At 47.2% G+C, this 26,803-nt stretch overlaps 1 protein-coding gene across 4 annotated transcripts in view; it reads left to right on the top strand.

Moving 5' to 3' along the window:
• The window catches only part of ANKRD44 (ankyrin repeat domain 44), a 1,456,106-nt gene that overhangs the window by 767,479 nt on the left and 661,824 nt on the right, over nt 1–26,803 (top strand). For 3 of the 4 annotated variants that reach the window (XM_069615728.1, XM_069615727.1, XM_069615726.1), the window contains exon 15: nt 6,406–6,489. The exons of the other annotated variant lie outside the window; for it this stretch is intronic. In XM_069615728.1, the coding sequence (XP_069471829.1) occupies nt 6,406–6,489 (84 nt within the window). The remainder of the gene's footprint in view (nt 1–6,405; nt 6,490–26,803) is intronic. 4 annotated transcript variants of the gene reach the window in all.

The following is a 26,803-nucleotide window of genomic DNA, read 5'->3' as shown; positions in this document are numbered from 1 at the left end:
CCTGTCTGCAATTCCAGGTTGTGGGATATTCCGGTGAGTTGTTTGAGTAGCTCACTGTTCGCCTTGACCTCATCGTTCAACTCTTGCAAACCGCGTTCTAAGGTGTCTGTTCTTTCCCCCAATTGTGAGATCTCCCTCTTAAGTTCTGCCAGTGCAGTGCTCAAATCAGTTCTCAGCAGCTCTAATTGCACCTGGACTAAGGCCATAAGTGATTCTTAAAAGTCTTTAAGACCCTGTTGAAGTTCCTGTCTGGTAAATCCCTTTGCAGTGGGGCTCTCACCCGGCCCTTTAGTGCTGCCATTGACACTTCTCGTTCTTCACCCCCTAGAGACCCAGTGGGGCCCCAGAGGCACTGCAAAGGACCGTAACTAAGCGAGTAGTCAAGCCTAGGGCGCACCCCTGTTAGTTTGTCACATCCCTTTGCATCTTCTCTTTTGCGAGACCGCTACCTGCCCCTCAACACAGGAGATTCCTATGGCCCTCAGGTCATATCATCTGGTTCAAAGCTGGGGTCCTTCCAAAGGAGTACTCTCGTTCCTTCCTGTTTAACCTTTTGCTCAGAGGTCCTTGGTGCCTCAATTCCAGGGACCCTCTCAGTCGGCTCCATAGACTTTCCCGGCTGGTCCCTCCGCCATTACCCATGCTTCTGTGATCGCTGAACACAGGGCTTCCTCCTCTCGGGCAGCTGCCAGGCCCCTGATGTCTCCACAGCCCTTTCGAGCCTCCCTCTGGTATTGGCACCCTGAGGCCAACTGGCTTTGTTAGCCATGACCTGCTGCTCTGCAACCCCCAACTCATCCCTCTTCCTAGACAGTGCCCCTGCACGGCCTTGTCCAGCGTTACTGCTCTGGGCCTCCGGTGGCTGTGTTCGCCTCCTCCTCCTTTCCAGGCCTTTGCTGCCTGCGGTCGGACTCCAGTGGCCATAAACAGTCTTTCGGTGATGCCAGCAGAGGACCACCGGTCCTTCGGGGGGGGGGGGTCCCCTTTACCGCCGGGGTCGGAGGGGTTGCATTTCCTTCCTGTGAGAACTGCCTTAAGTTCTAGGACGACACGCGGAACCCGCAATACTGAGTCTACTCCTTGCCGGCGGCTATCTTCGTCAATCGAAGGTTTTGAGTTTAAGTTGTCATTGCTGGTCAAAACAAGCTCCTAGTATTGGATTGATTTTGGAATGTATGACATCTGGGAGATGAGTGACTCCCAGATTACCACCCTTGTTAGAGGAGGACTAGTACCTTGGCAAGAAAGAAGAATTGCAATTTTCAATCATTTGACCACATAGCTGGAGTTGCTCCTCATAGGATCACAATTCTGTCTCACTAAACTAAACGCCACCTTTAAAACCTTCTACATCGATGGTAACCCTATAAAAGTGTCCAAAGAATTGAAAACCCTTAGATTCTACCTGGACTCATCCCTCACATTAACTAAACAATGTAATGCCACGGCATCAGCAACAGCATACACCTGTATGCTCATTAACGCTTGCAAACCCTTCTTGTCAACTGACAGCTGCATTACACTGACCAGAGCCCTCATTCTGACTAGACTGCACTATTCCAAAGCCATTTCTGCTGGTAACAAGACCCAACATATCAAAAAATTTAAGGTACTACAAAATAATGCCCTTAGAGCGGTACTCAACCTTCCCAAAGCCACCCACATATCCACAATTAGCCATAATGCCCACTGGTTACCAGTACAAGTACGTATCGAATTCAAAACTCCTATCTTGACACACAAATGCCTGCACAAAGTGACGGCCACATATATCGCAGACAGTGGCCAGATCTCAATCTCACCGGCCCACCGCTCAACTAAAGTTAACCTACTAGCCACACCTAGATTCAAACTACAAAAAGCAGGCGGTAGTAGCTTCCCCACAATAGCTGCAAAACAATGGAACGCCCTACCAGCCAAACTGAGAGCAGAAACCTTGTTCTGGACCTTTCGTGAACAATTGAAAACCCACCTCTTTACACAGGAAATATGTAACTAACTCATGCACTATAACAAGCAAGTTAGCAGAGAACCAAAATTACAGAATCCTGTTTCCAGGTCGGCCGACCTACTAATGTATGTTAATATCAGTGTTGTCATTAGTCCATCTGCCACCCTCATAGGCAACTATGTAATTTAACTGAATGAACATGTCAATAACCTGTACTATGTTTATATGTAACTAAGAAATGTACTTCATACTCGTCTCATGTAAGACAAGCGCCCAGAGGCCTCCGGGTTTGGCGCGCTATACAAATGGCTAAATAAATAAATAACTAGCGAGAATTCAGTCTTTTGCTGATATTACATTTCATGCGGTTGCTGTCTCTCTAGCTGGGAATCATTATCATTTCTTTTTTGTAAAGCTTGAGTTTTATGGGTACGGTACCCTGTCAAGTTGGAAAAGTATTTCGGTAGCTGGTTCGTTTTATAACATGAAAACCCCAACACCGTCGCCATGATCCAGCCACCACATATCGTCCGTTCATGGACCTCACCAGTGAATGTGTGCTGAATCCTAGTTGGAATCCAACCTGATTGGCCGCAAGGATTGCAGAGGACACTGTGTGGCTCCTATTTGGGGATAAAGCTGCGGATCCAATATGTTCTTCCACAAAGGAAGCCTCAAGAATTGGCCTGAAATGATCCTGGTCTTAATGGTCTGCACCGTCTTTCTTCAGAAGTGGAAGAACAGCGTTCTTAAACAGTGTACATTTACCAACTTGAGTGCTTTTGCGTGCTTTGATTATTGTACCTTCCAAAGTAGGAAAGAGAGTTTGAATTATTGATTCGTGTTTAATGCAATTTTCCGAAAAACATGTTATTTTTGGCATTGGGAATTTTGGGACATGTTTTCATCATCCTAGAACTTCATTATCTCAGCAGTGATCAAACGCGGTAGTAAATCATTATTTCCCAATAAATAGTATGTAGGTGTGCTTTATGGGTCACCTTTTTATGAATGCAAAATAATAAATATGTAACATAATAAATGGAGGTGTATAATATGTACGAAGTGAACGTAGGTTAGCACAGGGGCAACGCGCTGGTCTTGGAAGCAACACCACGCATAGCAACAAAGGTTCGAATCCCCAATCCGCACTTAGAAACCAAACTCTGTTATGGTATTAGACACGTTATAAAAAAAAAAACCTAATACAATTAAATAAATGTATGTGTATAGGTTCCTTGAATAAAAGGAGCATATTTAAATCAAGTCTGTCATTTCTGTGTGGGGGGTTAACTTCTTCATGCCCTATAATGAGTTCCCCACACGGTTGTGCCTCTCACTTCTGAAGTCCATGCTCCTGGCAGATGATGAATTTAGACTCCATTCCTCACAGTCTTGTGACATACTAATGTTTGTGGTAGTGTTTTTGGGACCCGTGTGTCATTTTGCATTGGCTACCGAACAGTTGCCTCCTTATTTTCTGTCCTCACCAATGTGGGCCCAATTGTAACTGATCACAAAGCTGGTTTTTGACTGTACTCCTTAGTTATTCACACCCCCATAGTTAAATAGATTGTATATAAATTATTTACAATACTTTATTCTGAGTGCAACATTCCGCTCCCCAATGAAGAGTTAGAATTGAATACTGTTCTCTGGCTGCTGGAGTTGGGTATAGCCATGTTCCTGCTTCTAAACAGTGAAGGCTGAATACACCAGGCTTTATAAAGTTTAAAACATGGACTGTTTTTAGCTTCCATTGACGTGCTCAGAAGAAAGGGGAATCAAATACAGTACACGCTTCAGTTCTGTGATTCAAAGTCAGGGGTGTTCTTGAATGATCACCCCCATACCCCTGCTGTCCCTTTTTCTTTCCTCTCCTGACCATCGCCTCTCCATCCCCTTTTTCTTCCAGGCGCGGACTGGGGCATAAAGTCGTTCCAGGCACCAATGTAAAGGTAGCCCACAATCACACATTGCAATCCATTACTATCCACAACAGTTTGAGTACTAAACAAGGGGGTGTTTTGGGTAAAATATGCTGGCAGTAATGCTTTAGAAAACTTTAGTAGCATTTGGTAAAACGAGTGTAGTCACTTATGAAACTGGCCTACTATGGGCACAAAGCTGTCCATTTATTTATTTATTTTTTAATTGCACTGGTCCATCCTAGAATCATGAGCTGGCACTTCTGGCATTGCCCTATACGACATTCCGAGCCTGCTCTAACAAATCTGCTAACACACTAATTTCCTTTCCCTCTTCAATTTCCTTTTCCTTTCCCCACCTCTTGTAACCACCTCTTGTAACCACCTCTTCCCTAGTTATCTTTCCTTTCATCTTTTTTAACTTTTGCTATTTGTTCTGTTTCCTACCCTCCTTTCCTATATGCCCTTTTCTTTCCTCTATATGCTTTCACTTTGTCTTCTTTTCTAGTCTTTCTCAAATCTTTTGTCTCCTCCTCTTATTTCTCATCACCATCTACTCTATTTTTCGATCCCACTTTTTACCCCTTCCTCCTATTTCCTTATCCTTTCTTTCTGTTCGCTACTTGTTTGCCTCCCTACTATTTATCTTCATCTTTTTCAAATCTCATTTCCCTCTTCTCTCTCTTCCTTTCCTTCCCTGACATTAACTTCCATTGAACTCCCTCTCCTCCTCTTCCTGTCTCTTAGCATTCTCTTTGCTGCATTCTGTACCTCTTTGTACTTCTCTTCCCCTCTTTCAATCTTTACCTCTCCTTCTTTGCTATTTAAGCTCAACCCTTTGTTGCACTGGTCGCTCTCCTTGACTTTGTACTCCGCTTGTCTGTCCTGAACGACCACCTTTTCTCTGCCGCTTGTCTCTGTCTTCACTCCCTCATCACAAACCACTTCCCATCTTCTCTCGGTTCATTGTCTTTCTTTTTTTCCTCTTCCCATTATCTTGGTGCCATCTCTTCGAAATGCGTGTCTTCTGCCACTCCCTACTTCTCTTGCCTCCTTCATTCTCCATTTTATCATCTTCACATGTTGCTCTTCCTCTCCCTCAACTTCTCTCTTCACTCTACACATATTTTCCTCATTAGGCTGCTCTTTCACTTCTTTTGCTCATCACACGCTCTTCTCTTTTGCTCATCCCGCTGCTATTCTTTCACTTATTTACTCATCAAGTTGCTCTTGCACTTTTCGCTCATCAAGCTGCCCTTCCCCTTCACGCCTTTTCTCTCATCACGCTGCTCTTCCCCTTCACGTCTTTCGCTCATCACGCTACTCTTGCCCTTCACGTCTTTCGCTCATCACGCTGCTCTTCCGCTTCACGTCTTTGGCTCATCACGCTGCTCTTCCCCTTCACGTCTTTCGCTCATCACGCTACTCTTGCCCTTCACGTCTTTCGCTCATCACGCTGCTCTTCCGCTTCACGTCTTTGGCTCATCACGCTGCTCTTCCCCTTCACGTTTTTCACTCAGCACGCTGCTCTTTCTTTCACTTCTCGGCTCAACCTCTTATTGTTTCTCATCTCCTGCCCCCAGATATACCCATGTCCTTATTTCATCTCCGCACAGGAGAGAAAGATGATGTGGTTTAACATCTGACCAGGTATATGGGGGTACACGCAGATCTGTACATCATTAGTCTCCAGTTCAGTGTGGAGTCCTGGAGAAACCTAATTCCCATTAGTCCCCCTTCATCCCCTTTCTCTGATCCAAATCTTTAAAAGTAGGTCTCTATTTTCTCTGTGCTAGCCCGCAACCAATAAACCCCCAGATGATGGCAAGCATCAGGATTCTCTGGAGGACCATGAATGTTCATAGGGAGATGGCATCTTCATCTTCCCTCTAGATGAAATATAATGTAGTTCAATATACCGTTCATGTTTCTTGGGTAGTGTGTATTCTTACAGTCTTTGCACAAAGATGCACCCCTCATTGCGACACTCGACCTTCATCCACAAATATAGACAAGGGAGCGTAAGAATTGCTAGTATAGCAACTTATCGTTTGAAACTGGCAAGCCTGATTTGTGGTTGGCTATGGTCACAAATTAATGTTTCCGTATGGGTCATAAGTGTTAACTATAACAACTATTTTCTCAATTTGATAAACACAAAAGTTCTGAACAATGCAGTGGCAAACAATGTGTTTTTATGACGTGAACCAAGTTGGCCATTGAGTTTAAAAAACAAGACCCATTATTCCCTCTCCAGAAATTCTTGGCTGTGAAGTTAGTGGGCCCTTACATGCTGCATCACCCGATTAGTACTCTCTGCTAGAGATTATTATCCATTGTTTAGTCACTTATATAGTTTTGCAGCCTCAGGGCAGTGCCCAACTAGTGGTGCTACCTCACTGCCCTGCGACTAAACTGTTGATCATGATCCAAGCGCTCATCCTAAACCTACAAACGTTTCTGAAATTACTGTGAAACTAATTATAAAATGGGTCGCCTTTTCTATCCCCCTCTTCCACTTCCAAGAAGAAAGAATGCTTTAGGCAGCGTGCACGAAAACGCAGAAGAACTCGAAAAAGCCAGTGAGATGAAAGAGGAGGCGGCAGCATTGTAAGTTTTGAAAATTCAATGCATCTTTGAGGCATTCGAATTGCTGAAAGTGCCTCTGCTTTTCACGGCTTATTCAGTTTACCTCCTTTCTAGTAATTCTGTTAGCGGATCCTGCAAGACACCCAGGCTGATGGTGTTACGGCCCACAAGATACCACTGTGCAATACCCCTACAGCCCGGGGAATCTTATTGTACTGTGCTTGTAATGCTTTGTGCTTTGCTCTTCCTACAATACTTGTAGAATAGAACATTTCAGCCCAGCCACATATGCCACACTATCGCCAATTAGCCATCCCTGTAAGTACACATTCAATTTGTATCCACTGAGCAATGTGTTTTGGAAATGCAAATTAGGTCAAAAGCACAGTTTCTGCTCCAGAACATTCTTTGACTTATAGCGCATAACTATTTTATACATAGCTTTATGAACCCACAACAGACAGCCCTCTAGGATGCTGGCAACCACCTTACCCTCCTTAGGGGTCATCGTTATGGTATACTCTAACATTGTTGTGGTTGAAGAATTGTGGCATGTTTAACAAACGCTATCCCGGTTATGGCGAGTTTTAAAAAGCATGAAAAACCTGCCTGAAGTATGAGAGTACAATAGTCAATTTCAGGTAAGCCACACATGGCACAGTGTCACCCAGCCGCCATGCCTGGAAGTTCACCTCCAGTTCAGAGCCACTGACCAATGCATTGTGGATATGCAAATTAACATAAAAGCATGTTTTCTGTTCCATATTTCTCCAAAGCTGGTTTTACAATGCCTATTTTATGTTTAAACAAAACTATCACAAATCTTTTAACACATTTGAATGGATCATAAATGAATTGTATTCATCAATGCCAAACTCCAGGTTTAGCGAAGACAAACACATATACATCAGTGGGAGTTGTACAGGTCTTCTGGAATGCTGTGTTGGGCTCGGTTTTAGCCAGTGGCATCCCAGTGACTATAGTAAAGATTGCAAGTGGATATAAATGGAAAGCTTAGTTCCAATTTAAATAAATGATATGTGCTGCCACAGAGGATAGCATTGTGGACCAATCACAGTGCAGTAATATTGGGATTCGTAACTGGTTTGCTGTGCATGGTGGATTCATCAAATAAATTATGAGGCAATTGCAGGGACGAGGTCATTGATATGCTCAAGTCGGAGGAGGGTGCTACTCGACATTCAATCCCTTTATCATTGCATGCAAAACACAATGTAAATGCATTAAGAATGTGTATATATGTGTAAATCACATTCGTATCATTTGGAATGTAGTCTCATGCTCTGTGCAGACGAGGGGTTGAGTGCTCGTTTATGGTTTTCCTTCATTAATTAATGAATCTTTTATAACGTGCTTAATACCGGAGACCGCTTTCTAAGCGCAGCACTGGGATTTGAACCTATGTTCTACGTTGTCGTGCTTCCAAGATGCCCCTTGGGTCTCCTCGCAGCCCACGGTTACATGTGTGTTATTCTGGTATGGAATGAAGGCTGCCTCCTGGTAGTCTTGCATTACTCTCTGAGAAGCTATGAGTTGGATCCACAGTATTATCTGGAATTCGCGGCCTGGGCTCCATAAACAAGGGGATGATGGCAACCCCTGGATTTGTCATTGCCGAGATTGCCGTAACATACCTTTGCCATCCCTCCATCTATCCAACCAACCACACACTATTTCTTCAAACTCCATAACCTCACATTAAGTGCTCATGTGTTTCATTGCCATTGCCACATCATCATCATCCTCCTCCTCCTCAGCTGCAAAGAGCTGGCCCCACCAAACCTGAACCTCCCCAGTCATATCAGACAGCAGGTATGGGGGGTGCTCTTCTCATACTCTTAAAAAGTAATATGTAACCCCATATAAAATCAGGGGCCAATAAACTATAAAAAAAAAAGATTTGTGCCAAATATGTGTTAGATGTGAGGATTCATGTTGTTGTTAACCCTTGCCAGGTGTACAAAATAACAGACATATTTAGGGCATAATGCACATATTCTTGGTTTGTTTGTACACTTGTTTTACTTGCCTGTATTTTTAAAGCACTGGTTTCCTGAGGGAAAAAAACATGCAGCGAGGAACCATTTTAGAAAATCATCTGACCTGCCTATTGGCTATTCACTTAATGGCTGGCTTTGGTGTGTCTCTACAGGGGGTATTCCTTGCCTTGCGTGTGCCGTCACCCCTCTGGGGACAGCACACAGTGATGCAGCCCACTGGCTGCCTTGATTAGGGAAAGCAACAATTTTTCTGATGCAATAAGGGGACCCTCATGACAGGAGGACCTACCTCTGTGCTTCAGTAGTCCAGTCAGCCCCGTAACAGTTCTAACATATTCCTTAATGGTGTTCAGTTGTGGTTCATTCACGGGGTGAGGGGGGCTGCCTCTGTGCTCGATTCACAGTGTAAGGGAAGGGGGGAGAAGAAGCTAGCAAAGATAGCCCTGGGCCTTCGGCTTTGCACAATAAAGGTAGCCCTTAAGCTTTGCACAGCCACGGTAGCCTTGGGCTTTAAGCTTTGCACAGCCACTGTAGCCTTGGGCCTTAAGCTTTGCACAGCCACAGTAGCCCTGGGCCTTAAGCTTTGCACAACCAAGGTAGCCCTGGGCCTTAAGCTTTGCACAGCCAAGGTAGCCCTGGGCCTTAAGCTTTGCACAGCAAAGGTAGCCCTGGGCCTTAAGCTTTGCACAGCCACAGTAGCCCTGGGCCTTAAGCTTTGCACAGCCAAGGTAGCCCTGGGCCTTAAGCTTTACACAGCCATGGTAGCCCTGAGCCTTAAGCTTTGGACAGCGAAGTTATCCCTGGGCCTTAAGCTTTACACAGCCCATCAGCATTCCTGCTGTGTGAATCTCAGCAAGAACAGAAAAGAACACAGTGCTCCAGTAGTGGCCTGATCAGAAAAGTAAGAAACAACCACAGGAAATTCCTGGGGTACTGTGGCTCTTTGAAGTTTTTCACTGCAGTCTGGAATATCATCATTCTCGTTTTTCCTGTTTACAAAAATCGTTTTTGGCATAGTAAACTTTTTTAGTAACTCATAAGACAACTTGTAATGCAAATAAAACAAGCAACATGTGCTTCTGAAGAGGACGAAAACATTCCAATGAATTTTGAATCGTCGGCCCTTCATGCAGGAAATATCTGCAATCCATAATAGCAAAACATCCATCTAATATTCTAAAAGCATAACACACGTGTGAAAAATGTAGCTAACGTGTCACCGCATGTCCTACAGTTCCAGAGAATGACCATTGTGAAAAAATAATTTCAAACAACAGCATTGATATATGTTGCATGCATGTGCAAATTGGAATAAGTAGATGGCAGGGAAGTAAGATGAAGTAAGTCACTCGCCGCCTTCCTTTGGTCAGTGGGCCAGGCTAGTCCTTGCAGTTCCGTGCCCAGAGCCAGCGATGAAGAATTGTAACCTATTTACATGCACCGTCGCCACCATGTATTGCAGAACTCTCAGGCCCTGTAAACAAGCTCGGACTGGCCTACACGGCAATTGCTATCGTTTTTTTGGTCAAAGTGGGACACTTTTTTGCCCAATGTGGGCCAGTTTGATGAGTTACTCCAGTATGCGGCTCGTAGTTTTGACCATTGTTGCTGAATACATATTATTTCATTTGCACAATGTGCATCAAATTTGATCAAAAAACTCCCCCTTGGGTACTATTCAAACGGTCTGACACAAAAGGAATTAATTGCCCTTTGCAACTGTGGGCCACTTTTTAATTGGTGACCGAGACAATGTTATGCCCCAGTCCGACCCTGCCTGTAAAGTACACATTGTAGCTCGCGTTTTCACTTTCCTAGCCCCAGGAGAATTCTGGCCCTTTATCCGCCAGCACTGCAAGGTTCAAGGAGAGTGAGTACAGAGGCGTAGCCAGGATTGCCTAACAAGTGGGTCCTGAAGCTAATCTAGCTGGGCCCACTGCAGCGACAATGACATCTGTAAATGCCCACACAGCGCGGCTGAGTGGGCATTTACAGATTTTGGGTGGGCCTTTCCCACTCAGCTCATACCCGGTCTACGTGTCTGAGAGAGTGTCCCGTTAGGGTGACCAGATTTTCAAAATAAAAATCGGGACGGCTACAAACATAAAGGAAGGACTTCCTACCCACCTTCTTCCCGTGTGTCCACGTAATATTTCCAGGACTGAACTGCTAGCCTGCAAATAAACTGTGCCGTTTTGTTTTTTAATGCAAGCGTGTCATTAACAAATAAGCTTTTGCTCTGATTAATATGACATGCTTTCCTATCGATTTGGTTTCCCAGTCAGTCTGTGTGGCTGAAACTGGTAATGGAGGTGGGTATGTGGGGGGGGGTTCAAGCCAGGGATGTCAGAGGGACGCAATGTAAAATGTTACTTATTCTGATGTTTGCTTGGTTTATAATTGTTGCCCACCATCGATATTCAATCATGTCATACTGGTGACCTTCCCTTTATTCCCAAAAAACGGGCCGTGGTTTTTAAATAAAAACACTCTCGCGATGGGGGGGCACAGGACCTAATTCCGGGACGCCTACTCACCACCCTACCTATAGTCCCTATGTGCCATTCAATGCATGCTGAAAACCAGACTCGCTCAAACAAAATTAAACCAGTTCACCCGCTCTTTCCAGACGCTGACGGCCATTCGCTGCTCCACCTGGATAAATAGCTGCCCTGTGGATCCAACTTAAAGGGGGACTGCCCTTCTGCTGTGCCTTTCTCCACACTGAACTTGATTTCACTGTGGTTTTGGTATCCTGCAATCAGTGAATATATTGATGGTTATGTGAAGTCCTGTGGTGTCTGTGTACAGCCCACAGTTGATGCCTTTGACACCTCAAACAGCACCTTGTAAAGTGGTGCCTACATACTTGATTTAAGATGTCCTACAGGAAAACCCTTATAATTCGGATGCTAGTTGACTTGTTTTTTGAGATGCTGTAGCTGTTTTTCTTTTGTCAATATTATAGCTGTTGACGCTGGCAAGGGTCGCTTTGGCGGAAGGTATTCATTTACATTACATGATGTTTCTTGAACTGTGGTGAGATTGTGCATGCCATAGTTTAACGCAAAGTTTTAGTGAGGTTCAAACACTGTGTCAAATATGGATTTGTCACCTGCATTGCATCCACGTCAGATGGCCTGAAAGAAATAACTAATACATCTCTGGAACAAAACCTGAGATGTTCCATAAATGAAACATACGTGTAACTGGCTGGAGTTGCTATCTGTGGCTGTATGTCTGTATGTTAAGTCATGTATTTCTTCACTGAGAGCGTCTCTCTTTTTCGAAGAAGAAACTGCTCGACTACGTTGCCTTTTTTATGGTTTGGCCCGTGGGCCCTGTACATGGGTAAAAAGAAATAGGGTTTCACAGTAACAGCAGGTACTTTGTGACGTTTGTCGAATCTCATTTCAAATAGCATCTGCAGTGTGTTGGTCCCTGTAAGATCCTGAAGGTGGTTATCCACTTGGGGTTCGCGATTCCCACCCCCTGTCCTGTTTCCATCTCTTACACAGCATGTAATATTTATGTGGCAGTGAGCGCTCACCCGTGGTCTGATAGTGGAAGTCTGCCTAGAGTTTAAGGTTCACTGTATTCTTGACTTGGGGGAATACCGACGATCATTTATATTGCTTACTCAATTGGAATGGTGATGTTGGGTAGAGTATGGCAAGAGCTGGTGATTGGGGCCTGTTGTGATGTGCTTGAGACGATAACCTGAATACTGGAGCATGTGGTACATGAGGTGGAGCCAAGAAGAGGGATATGTTTGTGTGCTCCTGTCAATGACCACTAAGCATGAGAAAAACAGACTGGTGAAGGGAAGGAATTGTGCTAATATTTCTTAACGGGGAGTTCTGTGGGTCCCATTCTCTTCTATCATTTCTTCGTTATTATAGCCCATTAATGACGCTGATGGATCATATGCAGATCAGTGATTTCTGCAAACCCCAAGGAGAGCAGTTCTGCTCAGTGTGAGGGGGCTGCTGAGCATTGGCACTGGCATTTCTAGCCTGTACTTTATTTTCCTCTATTGCTTGAGAGATAACAGGGGGCATAGCTTTAATATTGTTTCTGATAATGCTCAGTATTACGACATCTGTGCTTTTGATGGATTCCATTGCAAGCCACATAGTGGGAGTAAATTAATCTGTGATGTGGACCATTGGAATGGCAGTCCCAAGGCAGACGAGCTGGTCGCTTGAAGTGGTTGAAGCATAAAAATAGGCTTGGAGTGAGAAGACTTTATAATCACCTCCCATTTACACCCACAGCAAGGTGATGGAAAATGATTTAAGTTTGGATTGGCAAATCATAGTTTGTTTTGTGTCATCGATATTGACTTTAAGCATGTGTCTTGGAGTATTGCTCTATTTACTCAGTTAGAGGGTACTTTTAAAGTACAATGTCCATTTTTTGCAATGCCTATTGGAGCCGACGACTGTCTGGTTGGACCAATATGTTACCTCCCCAATGTGGGTTTACCTCAAGAGCCGTTTCCTTGTTGGGTTCAACCTTGCAGCCTGCCCCTTCATTTTAGTCAATGTGGGATTATTCCTTAGGTTGGTCGAGTTTACAACCTTCCACAAAACATGAGAGCAATTTTCAATGTGGGGGCAGTCCAGGATGATGGCTCAGGGGCAAAGCGTTTGTCTGGGAAGCAAGACCACGTATAGCAACACAGGTTCGAATCCCGGGCTCACGCTTAGAGACCGCCCCTGGTATTAAGCACATTATAAAAGAACAATTATAATGTGGGAAATTCCCATCAGAGTGGCTATGTTTCAAACTATTTACTATACCAGTCTGTGGTTTGTCAGTGTGCATTTGTTCCCTCATGGAGGTCGGGTTTTACAACCCATAAAAAAAAACAGAGTTCCATTGTCAGTGTATGTCTTTTCCTTTAGGTTGGCTGTTTTCTGCAACTTTCTATAACACCCAAGTTTGATTTATCAGAATGGGTCAATTCCCTCAGTTTTTAGTTTGTCGACTGCAGTGTACAAAAGGAGTTGGAAAAGCTTGTCTATTGCTTGTGCGTGGGCAAATACAAGCTGCCCTGTTATGGTGTCCTTAGAGGGCCAGTTCTCGGTGGGGCCATGTTTTATGACCTACCCATTATGTGTGTCTGGAGCATGCTTGTTGTGGCTTATGAATGTGACTGGTCCCCCATGAGGCTTGGTCTAACTGTGCGCACACGTGTTTGTGTGTGTTTATTTATATGTGTGTGGGTGTGTATTAGTTAATAGGTTCGAAAATATATATATATATATATATATATATATATATATATATATATATATATATATATATATTGGATGGATTGGGGCTATGTATGCTGGCATTGCATGCTCTGTTTTTGTGGTTTTCTGCAATGTTTGCCTTTTGGATCTTTATTTGATAACAGTGTGTACACAGAATCTGAGTGGTGTAGTATGAATGGAGCACTTTGGAAGATGGTCGAGGTTAGGTAGATGTGTGTTCATCTATGGGTCTTTTAAATGGGGTTGTGTTTTGTGACTTTACCAACCAAAGGTTTACAGCAGAGTGGAGGGTTTGTAGGCTGTGTTAGACAGGCATGGTATCAAGAGATGCCACAGATGAATAGACTTGGAAAACCTTTATTGTTGATAATCAGGTTGGAAAAATACCAATCTTGCCCTTACTCTAAGGTGGGAATGCTCCCTAAGGGAAGTCTAAGTCTGTCCGTCAAAAGTAAACTACTGTCTGTGTCAAAAACTCACTTCTACAAAGTAATAGGGTGTGCAGGATTTGGCCAACTTAATAGTGTTGAAAGCAAATTCAATGTGAATAGGGAGCTCTTCCACGGCTCCCTGCCCCAAGTTCAAGACACTCACAGTAATAAAATTTCACAAGTTCTCCAGATTCACTTGGCAAAACTCAAAGTACCATTCCTTATTTGGATTCACTTCTTTACAGTGTCTCTTAGGCTTACCTGGTCTCGAGCTTAGACCTTCCTGCTTATCCTTCAATGTACCAATGTTCAAAGTTTATTTCCAAAAACAAAATTTAAGTTCCATCAGAAAATATCACTCTTCACTTGTTGCTTGCGGGACTCCCTTCCCCGTGCAACACCAAGTCCTTCTGACTTTCAACTTTGTTGTGGACGGCTCGGTGGGTGATGCACATGGCTTTAAAGGTAGTGCGTCGGCAAAATAGGGAACCAATGAGGACTCTCAGAGTAGGGCTTTCTGGGAGGTAGGTTAATGAGCAGGCGGGATGCAGCATTTTGGATTCTTTGTAGTTTACTTAGCTGAAACGCGGGTGCGCCTAGGTAAAGGTAGTTTGCATAGTCTAAGCGGGAGAAGATGATGGAGATGATGGCGGAGAAACAACGAGGATAGGTGAGGTAAGGATAGATATGCCTTAAGATGCGTAGGTGGAAGGAACAGATTCCGGAAACAGAGTTGACTTGTTGGTAGAGGGATAAATTTGTGTCCAGTGTGCATTCAAGGTTTTTACACTGAGGTGGAGGTTGCCGGTGGGGTGCCTATGGATTGCCGGCGGGGAATTGGTGGGGGGAGGAGCACGGTTTTCCTGCAGACTAGGGTTTCAGTTTTCCCAGGATTGAGGATGAGGTGGATGGTCGTCATCCAGTAGTCAATATCCGAGAGACACAATGACAGATCTGGACGATTGTGGCCTGGCGATTTGGGGATTTTAAGGATGATCTGCGTGTCCTCTGCATAGTTGTAGCAGGTATGATTGTGGGAGCGGATGAGTACGGGCAGAGGGTTTAGATAGATGTTGAAGAGCAGGGGAGATAGAGATGCTCCTTGTGAAACACCTTTTGTTGCTTTCGTGAGGTGGAGGTGAACGGCCGGAGGAGCACGCTTTGTAAACGGTTAGAGATGAGAGGAGATCCAAGAGAGGCTGTTTCGTTGATTCCGAATGAGTGTAGCCTTTCTAGGAGGATGGTGTGATCAATGGTATCGAAGGCGGCACAGAGGTCAAGAAGGATGAGTAAAGCACAGGCTTCTGCCTCAGCTGTTCTTTTTGGTCATCCCAGACAGACACTCTGGAGGATTCTGTTCCTCCGAGTGGTCTGAAGCCAGATTGCGCAGGGTCCAGGAGGCTGTTGGCTTCAGTGGAAAGGCCAAGCTGCTTGTACGATGTGCGGTCCGTGAGTTTGGCCATGAAGCAGCTGTTTGGGATGGGCCGGTACTCCATCTTATCTCTTCACAGTAATTGGACTCGATGACGACTGCATTCCATCCACAGCCCTCACCTGTTCTGACATTTCCTTAGAGCTAATGGAAGCCCCCAAAGTAGCTGCCAGTTTTCTATCCATAAAGTTACTGGTCGCCCCCACATCAATCACACCAGGCCCCCCACATATTGGCTTACCTTCCCAAAACAAAGATACATTCAAGGTAGTGTGGGGTACTGCCGCTTGCAAAGTGTTCGCCACCTTTTGATCCTTGGCAGCAAATGAAGGAAATCTTTTTTAGGCATCTGCGGGCACCTTCCCACATAATCGGTACTGTCTCTGCAGTATGAGCACACGTTTCCTCTCCTTTTCTTCCTATGTTAGCGGCGCTCTTAACTGACTCTCTCTAGGGTCTTAACCCTCTGCCCAACTGCCTCTGTCTTAACTCTCTCACTCCTTACCCAAGTTCTACTCTCAGAAATATTTTGCCTATGCTCTGATCTTCGTTCACTTAACCTGGCATCTACCTGCATCACTAAAGAAATAAGATCTTTGCAAACTTTGGGGCCTGTCTGTAATGTCTGCCAGTGCATCTTTGAGGTCATCTGTTAAACCCCTATAAAAGAGAGAAGCTCTCTTCTCCTCGGGCCAACCACTCTCCAAAACAAGACCTTGAACTTTTGTAATGTACGTAACCAAGTCCTTACTTCCATGTCTTAACTCCAGTACTCCCCGTCTACACTTTGTGACAGCATATGTCTATCAAACATTTTAGCCAACTCTGGCTTAAACAAATTCAGATTCCGTAACTCGGGACCCCAAAGCCATCAAATGTAATAACCAAGCTGCTGCATTTACAGATAAATATGACCATATGAATGCTACCATAGACGTCTCAGTAAGGAATGCCTCCAGTCTACAAAGGAAAATAAGCTCACATTGCATCCAAAAGGGCTTACATTTTCACGGATCGCCTCCAAAACGCTCTGGGAGTGCCAACAGAGTTGCCAAATAAGAAGGGTCACCAACCCCAGACTGACTGGTAATCCGTTCCTCCGCTCCGCCTTTCCTAGATGGCTCGGCTAAAGATTCTGAATACAACATAGACGGTCCCTTATCCTGAGCAATTCCAGAAGTCCCCTGAAACCGCAGACTCTGTGTCCCTGTTACCCTTAAGCTAAGCTCTTCCAACGTTGAACTAAGGTCTAGAGCTTCCCTATGAGATGCCTTTTACTCCTCCCTCATTTCTCCCAACAGCTTCCCCAACTCACTCAGGGTAGGCTGCTTGTCGGGTTCAATATGAATGCGGGCAGGATTACGAGTGTGGTCCTTTCATCCTCTAAGGTCCCAACTGACCTGCCCTGTGGAGATCGGTGATGTACCCACTAACCCCTCCTGAGCTGTACAGCCTTAGGATCTTAATATATACTTCAGACCTCAGACCTAACACTCTCGGAGGAGCAATGGGGTGAGAAAACAAACTTCGAGTGGATTGGGTCCTCCGACGTATTCCATATCTATGACATGTAATCACCACAGCTCTGCTGCTTCGGAAACTTTTTTCGGCGTCTGCGTCCTGCGTCGATGATGTCGATGCGCCGTCGTCAAGGACCTCCTCCGACGTCCGACGTCATCCGATGTGATAAGTAGGACGCACGACGCCCGTAGCCTCAGTTCCGTTTTTTCCGCGAACGTGTTGCTTCGTGATTCTCGGTTCATGCCTGGATTCTTTAGAGTTCTGTTCTTCTCGGTTCTTCGAACCTGTTCGTTTTGTGAAAATCCTTCGTGTGAAGATGTCTTCTACTTCGTCTTCGACTCCGCGTCCGGGTTTCAAGAAGTGCGGGGAGTGTGGGTCCAAGATGTCGGTGACGTACTCGCACAACACCTGCCTCTGGTGCCTCGGGGAGGCCCACGACACGGATGACTGTATCGACTGCCAGTCGCTCACGTCCTAAGCCTTACGCGAACGTGAGAAGAAGTTGTCGGTAGGTCGGGTGTCCAAGCCCAGGAAGTCGAAGTCTGCGGGGCTTTCGACGGATGATTCGAGGGGTGACTCTCCGCGTCATCGTCGGAAGTCTCGTGGGTCTCCTTCTAGGAGTCGGTCTCGCCACTCCTCAGCCTCTTCGAGGCATTCTCAGAAGCGCCGACACCGGTCGTCTTCCAGGTCCTCTTCGGAGGACTCTGCCCGGCACGTCGCTTAACCCACCAGCCGTGCGACGCCGGAGGAATGGGCTTCCTTCGGGAAGAAAATGCTGGCGATTCTTGAGTCGCAGGGTACTAAGCCGTCCGCGCCCCCGAGTGGGGTCGGTCGTGAGAGGTCGAGAGACACCGCTCGCAAGAGTGGTCTGCACGAGTCACGGGAGTGGTCTCGTTCGGACAAGGAGACTCGTTCTCGACGTACCCGTTCCAGGTCCCGGTCCTCGACACGTTCGAGACCGTGTGCACCTGTGAGGTCTTCGAGGAAGACATCGACGTCTGAGGCGTCGAGGGCGTCGACAGGCTTTCTCAAGGCTCTGGCTCTGAGGAAGTCGTCGAAGCCGTCGACGCTCAGGTCGTCGAGGGACACGCTCGGGGCTCCGGCCTCGAGGGCTGTGTCGACGCCGCCGATGCTGGAGGCGCTGCATCTGACGTCGACGCCGATCCTCTCGGCGCCGATGCCGGTTCTCTCGACGCCGGCGCCGATTCGCTCGACGCCTTTCGTGTCGGAGGTACCCCGTGGCACGGGAGAACCCACTAGGAAGGCTCTGGTTAAGAGCAAGCACTCTCGGGTGCCTTCTTTTCGCCACCTGGACTATATTTCAGAGGCGGATGAGGATTCTGATGGCCTGGTTCCTAGTCAGGTTCCAGATGAAATTGTCTCGGGCCATAGTCAGTTTGGCGATTTGAGACAGTCACTGCATGATGCCAGTGGACTGGACACCTCTCCGGAAGAGGAGTTTTGTAGGCCTGAGCCTGGCTCTCATGCCGATTCCTCGTACCGGTGCCTTATGGCTAGGGTTTCTGAGTACTTGGGATGGTCTCCTGATAGGGACGACAAACGTTTTGATGGCTGGGCGAAGAAAGTGTTTTCTTCTGGTGGTATGGCGCTTCAGGCGGCCAACTCCATTTGTGCCTTGTCTCGTTTCACACACACTCTGTGGAACTGTGTTGCGTTAGCGGCTGAACATATTCCCGAAGGGGACGAACGGGATGGTTTCCTTGCTATGGTCCAGGATGGTAAGGATGCCATGTGTGAGTCCGTTCAGTCGGGTTTGGACTTAGCTGAATGCGTCAGTAGGTCCATGGCGGCGAGCACCGTGATACGCAGGTTTGCGTGGTTGCAGAAGTCGGGGTTTGCTCCTGATGTGCAGTCTCGGCTCCTCAACATGTCCTTTGACGGTGAACACCTTTTTGGCAGCAAGGCTGACGAGAGCCTTGAGAGGTTGCAGACCTCGAAAGCTGCAGCAAAGTCGTTGGGTGCTGCAGTTCGCCAACCTCCGCCTTTTCGTCCTAGGGGACAGCAGTGGAGGGGTGGTTCCTTTTGCTATTACTCGTCCTTCAGTAAAGCGAGAGGAGCTGGCAGTCAAAGAGGCCAACGCAGGGGTACCAGAGGTGGACGACAGGGTACCCGTGGTGCCAAGGCCGCTCGGGCAGTTGCCTCTTTGCCCTCAGGTAACGCCGCGGCCGCTCCCACTCAGTCATGAGGCCATGTCCCATGGTTCGCCGGTTGGGGGAAGGCTGGCGCAGCATCTTGTTGAGTGGCAAGCCATTACTTCAGATGTGTGGGTTCTGGAGATCATAACCCACGGCTACTGTCTTCCCTTTCGGCACAGGCCTCGCGACAATCCACCGGGGAACCTCTCTTTGCAGAGTCCGGATCCGCTCCTTGCGCAGGAAATTCAAGCCCTGCTGGAGAAAAGCGCCACAGAACTGGTACCTGTAGCGGAGAGGAACAAGGGATGGTATTCCCCTTATTTTTTGTTCGAAGAAAGACGGGGGATTGAGACCCATCTTGGACTTGCACGGTTTGAACAAACTCCTCAGGAAGGACAAGTTCAAGATGGTTACTCTCAAGTCCTCCAGGCCCTTCAGCTACAGGACTAGTTCGTGTCACTCGACCTCAAGGATGCTTACTTCCATGTGCCGATCCATCCCAAGCACAAGAAGTTCCTGAGGTTCGCGGTTGGCGACTCGCACTTTCAGTTTCGGGTCCTGCCGTTCGGATTGACCTCCGCCCCGAGGGTTTTCACCAAGCTCATGGTGGTGGTGGCAGCGCATCTCGGGCAAGGGGGGGATTCACGTCTACCCCTACCTGGACGATTGGTTGATCAGGGGGAGCTCTCCCGAGCAAGTCCTGGATCATCTGTCCGTCACCTGCCACTCCCTTCACAGGCTGGGCTTCTCCCTCAATTTAAAGAAGTCCCATTTGACGCCAACACAGCGGCTCCAGTACATCGGAGCAGTGCTCGACACTTCCCTGGGCAGTGTTTTCCTCCCCAGGTGAGGGCTCTTCACATTCAGCAGATGGTGCACAAGTTTCAGCATGCCCAGACGCTCCCAGCGTTCGAGTTCTTCAGGTTGCTCCGCCTCATGGCATCCTGCATTCTTCTGGTGCCAGAGGCTCGCCTGCGGATGAGATCTTTGCAGTGGGCGCTCAAGACGCAATGGTTGCAGTCCTCTGGCAGGATGTCGGACCCGGTTCAGGTGCCGCCTTCGGTCGCCCGGGACCTTCTGTGGTGGGCCGTCGAAGGCAACTTGATGAAGGGGGCTCCATTTTGGCTTCCCTGGCCGGAGGTGACGATCGTGACGGATGCATCCCTCACGGGTTGGGGAGCTCATGCCAACGGGCTGACAGTCAGCGGTCGTTGGTCTCCATCGGAGTCCAGACTCCATATCAATCTGTTGGAGCTGAGGGCCGTCAGGCTAGCCCTGAAGGCTTTTCTGCCGACTGTGCGAGGAAAGAGTGTCCTGATCCTGACGGACAACACAGTGGCAATGCACTACCTCAACAAAAAGGGGGGGGGCAGGGTCACTTCCTCTGTGCAGGGAGGCGATGCAGCTCGAGTTCTGGGCAATCCAGCAGGAAGTTTCGATTTCGGCAGTTCATCTGGCCGGAGACGAAAACGTGACGGCGGACGCTCTGAGCAGGCAGAGCACGATCTCTCACGAGTGGGAGTTGGCTCAGGAGATTCTCCTGGAGATCTTCGCCCTTTGGGGGACCCCTCAAGTGGATCTCTTCGCCTCCAGTGTCAACCGGAAGTGCGAAAGGTTTTGCTCGCGGGAATTTCCTCCAAAAGGAGCCTTAGGAGACACGTTCGTGGTGGAGTGTTCGTTCCCGCTGCTGTACGCGTTTCCTCCAGTCCCCGTCATCCCGCAAGTGCTGCGGAGGTTACAGAAGTTCGGTTCCCGGATGATCCTCATTGCTCCGGCGTGGGCTCGGAGTTCGTGGTACCCGGACCTTCTCGACTTGTCCATCTGCCCTCCGCGTCGTCTTCCCTACCGAGACGATCTGCTCTCACAGGAGGGGGGTCAGGTTCTCCATCCAGAGGTCAGATCCTTCAACCTTCACGCTTGGCTTCCGAAAGGTTGAGGTATAAGGATTGGGACCTCCCTGAAGACATGATGGAGGTGTTGCTTTCGGCCCGAAGGCCAGCAACAAAGTCTCTGTACCGTTGCCGTTGGCGTAAGTTCTGCGACTGGTGCCGAGTTCAGAATGTGGATCCTTTTGCATGTGACATCCCCATGGTTATGTCCTTTTTACTTTCTTTGGCCCAAAGGGGCTTGCAAGTGGGTACCATTAAAGGTTACCTGGCAGCGCTGTCCATCTTTAAGCGCTCGTCTGAAGAGTGTTCTTACTTTAAAATCCCTTTAATTTCACAGTTTCTGAAAGGGCTCACTAATGTGTTCCCTCCGTCACCTTTCCTGGTGCCCAGTTGGGATTTAAACCTTGTTCTTAAGTTTCTTATGGGTGCTCCGTTTGAACCTTTACATTCTTGCCCTTTGAGGCTGTTAACTCTGAAAACTGTGTTTTTAGTTGCGGTTACTTCCGCTCGCAGAGTGAGTGAGTTACAGGCACTTTCAGTTAAGCCACCCTTCACTGTATTTCACAAGGACAGGGTTGTCCTTAGAGTTCGTCCTTCTTTTCTTCCAAAGGTAGTGACGGAATTTCATTTGGCCCAGAAGGTTGTTCTTCCGGCATTCTATCCTCCTCCGCATCCTGGTAAGGAAGAGGAGAGGCTCCATAGGCTTGATCCTAGGAGAGCTTTAAGCTTTTATGTTTCACGCATGTCCCGGGTCAGAGTGGACGATCAACTCTTTATTGGTTACGCTGGAAAGCGTTTAGGGCAAGCTGTGACGAAACAGACTTTGTCTCGCTGGATTATTTTGGCCATCTCGGAGTGCTACCGCTTGGCGGGTAAGGACCCACCGGCTGGCTTGCGGGCCCATTCTACCAGGGGTATGGCTGCATCTACTGCCCTGCAGAGGGGTGTTCCTATTCGCAACATCTGTGATGCGGCCACCTGGGCTTCAGTACATACATTTGTACGTCACTATTCCCTTGATTCCATCCGAGCACAGGATCTGGCCTTTGGCAAGGCGGTCCTTTGCTCTGCTATTTGATTGGCTATTCTAAATTTTGATTCTAAATTCTTTCCCTCCTCCTTGCTCTGGTACTGCTTTGGGAGTCTGTCATAGATATGGAATACGTCGGAGGACCCAATCCCCTCGAAGAACAAGTTACTTTCTTACCTGGTAACGTTCTTTCGATGGGATGGTCCGACGACGTATTCCATATCGCTCCCGCCCTGCCTTCCCCCCTGCAGAATTTCTTTGCGATTGCAGCTTACGTTCCGCAAGGCTTTGTGTCTGACTGGCAGTTGGCTAGTGTCACACGTTCTGGGGGAAAAAACTACAACTGAGGCTACGGGCGTCGTGCGTCCTACTTATCACATCGGATGACGTCAGACGGCGGAGGAGGTCCTCGACGACGGCGCATCGACGTCATCGACGCAGGACGCAGACGCTGAAATAAGTTTCCGAAGCAGCAGAGCTGTGGTGATTACATGTCATAGATATGGAATACGTCGTCGGACCATCCCATCGAAAGAACGTTACCAGGTAAGAAAGTAACTTGTTCTTCTAGTCTCTGTTCATTGACTTGATGTCTCTGGTCTGCTGGATCTACAAATAAATACAAACAATTCTGAGGTTTAGGTTTTAAAACAAACCTTTACCTTTGTATCTCTACAAGTTGTTCACCTCCCTTTACCTAGCTGCCTCCTCTTAGAGCTAGAAGCCCATATGAACATTCCTGACTGCAACCGTGTAGCAATTATCTTGGAATTGTTTTTCCTCAACCTTCCCAGGCAAGTATTTCTCCTCTTCAATTAAAAACTCACACTGATTTATTTATACCTTCCCAACACATTCTGTGCTTTATGGGATTCAGCTTACTGTCTCTGCTCTTTCCGCGCCACCAAATGCAGTTCCTTTTTCAAAGTTCTGCCTGCGCTAATGAATGCCTTTTTTATCCCTGCGCTCCCATGCTATCAAATGGTCTTCTTATCACTGTGCTTCCCACGCAATTCAATGCTGCTCTTTATCTCCGACCTACCTGTGCTATCAAAATCCTTTCATGTCACTGCGCTTCCCGCGCCTACTAAAACTGTCCCTTATGTCCCGCGCTTTCCCAAAACCTTGCTCGGGCTCTTCCGAGCTTCTGCGCCACTGCGTTGCCAAGTATGCAGTGAAGAGTGAAGCACTTCCCATTGTGGCTTCACGTGCTTCTACGCACTGCAGCATTTTCTTTTGTAAACTTGACTTGCGTACCTCAGTTTCTTTTCCTAAAGTCTACAGTGTAGCGTGGCCAGGAATCCAAGCAAATCGCTCCCGTTTTCTTTAGAGAAACAAATACGCTAAGCAACTTTTAAGTACCTCGAATTCTCAACTAACCTAACTAGTTTTACTGAATTAGAATAAACAGAGTATATACATAAAGCTAACCTGCATACGTGTCCTTACTATTTCACATTTATGTACACTGGCAATGTCTTCCACATCAAGTTACTTGAATACATGCACTTATCTCTAGTTTGAAGATGTATTAGACCTTCCACAGTCAATCTTTGTATAATTTCTCAGGAGCTTGGGTTGCTGCAACCTTCCTTGATGAAATCAAGGGATGAAAGGTAGTTTAGAACTCTGATGAAGGTTCCAAGTTACCTCGAGCAGAACTTTAGCCAATCACTCCTGAGTGGAACCTACACCATCCTGGAATGGGAATGCCTCATAACTCTGAAAGGCCTTAGTTAAGGAGTATTAATAAGTGACTTTAGTTCACCCAACAATCATAACCTAAATCCCACTCTTCAACACACATTCCTTTTAATTCTCAGCCAGATGCCTCCCACACTGTGCACTGTGTTCCCATTTCTGGGCCCAGACCTGACACTCATTGGGCCCTCTCCTGTCGGTGCAGAGAACAGTGCTTGTCAGCCGTATATCAGATGATCAGGTTGGGCCCACAACCACTTGTCATTTGGTGCAGGATCTTCGCTGGTGCTTCCTGAATTGAATCCACCCTCTCTTGGACTGCCAAAATCCTGCCGTTTGCAGAGGGCTTGGACTTCCCTTTTTCTGTCTAGCTTCTATACTCCTCCGTCAACTTCCCCCAGAAATCTGGCAGCCTTGTTGGCCCGAATAAAGAGCATATCTTACAGTGAGCTCATGAATGTATTATGGGTTATCTCGCTTGTTCTCATAACACAAGTAGGTAACTGCACTGGAACATGCTGGAGGCTCTGACTTGGATTTTCAGAAGCTTCTCCAGGCCAGGCTCTATAAAAAAGCACGCTTGAACCCATCCCCTGCGCTTGTAACATGGTCTTCTGTTTAAGCTGAGCTGTGCCCTAGTGTGCACCGTTGGTGCTCTGGGCAGCTATGAGATGCCATACTTGTAACTTTGCTAGACTCTTCAATGGAAGAAGATAAGATACAACATTGTGTTGTAGTAAGACACCTTTTCTAATTAAAGACAACTTGGGAGATTTATTTTGTTGGATGGGGCGGTCGAGCAGTTCCCACATCTGCAGGGAGGCTTTCTGATAACACTGCAGGTGTCCTTTGGCTAATATTTGATTTGTGATTTGTAGGTATTTCTGAGCCGTGATTGCAGGTGATTGTATTATGGTTTCATGGAATAGCCTGTATCTGGTATCGTTGGCCTGTGTTCTTCCAGCTGAATCATTTTCCTGTAACAAGGAGGCGGTAGATCATTGTTTATTTACTTAGGTGTTGTTTAAAGCACGTTTATGTGAACTTGTGTCCTCTTTGTAACACTACGTGTCTACATGATCTCCATGCATATGACTGGATCATGACTCATTGCATCAAATACTTGCAATGTCCATTCACCTTTGAGGTCTTTCAGGATCCTTTGTTCCCCTTTTTGGTGTGCCATGATCTAACAGAGTGGGGGCTAACAGTTGCAGGAATAGCAAAACGGAAGGTGCCCTACATTTATTGTATAGGCTGTGCCTCAGGTTCTAAAGCCTATAACTGGTACAGTTGGTTGGCTGGTTGGTTATACTTTGAATGTTATACATTATCAAGTAAGGCCATTTCCACAGCTATCATGATACATTCTGTCGGAGGCAGGTTCCTCATAGTGGCATTCCTGTTGCATAGACCTGATTTGAAGATCTATAGAGCTACCACCTAGTGGTTTTCCAGCACTTTCTATAAATGCTACTATCTTGAACACCACTCCTGAGGGGCGCTTTAGTTATACCTTATTTCAGAACCTACATGCCTGGTCGGTAGAGTTTTCTCTATGAACTCCACTGGTGCAGGAAGGAAAGAATATGAGAAGACAGGTCTGCGCCACAAGAATCTGGAACCTCCTGCTGTTATGGACTTGATGGTCGTGCAGAGTATAAATACCTCCGTCCCCAAGTACCACACAGACAACACCAGAAATACTGCCTGTGCGGTCTTTGAGGCCACAGGTGGAAGTCCGTCGAGCCGATTTGGGAACAGCCGGAAGAACCCCTTGAACGATGTAAAGCAAAAGGTTAGGCAGTTATGCACAGAATAGGAAGGACAACTAAAGACACAGGTAAGTTGGTGCTGCTTACCTATCTGTACAAGAGGAGGCCCAGAGATGTGAGGAAAGGCTGAACCCCGGAGCAGGAGTTGCTGGAGGCTAGGAATACGGATGGATAGGTAAACACCTAGAGTGGAGGCCGGAGGCCAGGTTACCAAACAGACAGACGTGATCCGTAGAGTATCCAGAGACGAAGCCGACGTCAAGTAACCAAGAGGACCAAAGTTCGAACAGGAGGGTGAGGCAGTAGCAGTCCGTGGAGCAAAGCGTAGGTCGGCAACTGAAGATCCAAAGTTCGGTAGTAGAAGGGTAATGCGAGGCAATCCGTGAAACAAAGCGTGGTCGAGGCAAAAAAACAATCCGTAAGTATCAAAAAGCGTAGAGTAGCGTCACGTGATCCAGGAGGAAAACAGCTGTGAAGCAACGCTCCTTGTTTCCAGAAGTCTCTTATAGCATTTCAGGGGTCACGTGATACGTGACACGGGAGCGTTGCTGTGTGAAGGGCAATCACGTGATCCATGACGCGCGGGTCTCCGTGAGCAACGCTTTGCGTTGTAGCGAGATGTCAATCTCCAGTTCAGCTGCCAAGAACGGGAGGGGCGATAAACGCCGGGTCTGCCATGCAGTGATCTGACAGGATGGTTGAGGGTCAAGGGGTTACGTGGACCCAGGTAAGTGTGTGGGGTAGTGGGAGGCGTAACAGAGTCCCCCCTCAAAGGCCCACGACCCCGTGGGCAGGCAGGGCAGTCCCTGTGGAAATGGGCAACAAGAAGCGGGGCATGGACATCATTGGAGGAAACCCAAGATCGGTCCTCGGGACCGTAACCCACCCAGTCGACGAGATATTGAAGACGACCCCTGTGAAAACGGGAACCCAAGATAGCACTGACCTCGAAAACATCCGGAGAGGACACCGAGACAGAGGGTGGTGGAGCAGTGACACGGGTAGGGGCCAGGCAAGGCTTGAGGAGAGAGGTATGAAAAACCGGGTGGACTCGCCAAGAAGGAGGGACAGCAAGGCGGAAGGCCACAGGGTTCAAGATCCCAGTGGTTTTATAG

Source organism: Ambystoma mexicanum, chromosome 9, assembly GCF_040938575.1.
Source record: "Ambystoma mexicanum isolate Mex_15411 chromosome 9, UKY_AmexF1_1, whole genome shotgun sequence".
Classification (NCBI taxonomy): domain Eukaryota; kingdom Metazoa; phylum Chordata; class Amphibia; order Caudata; family Ambystomatidae; genus Ambystoma; species Ambystoma mexicanum.
Note: the sequence above shows the minus strand (reverse complement) of the source record. Positions and strands in the feature narration are given on the sequence as shown.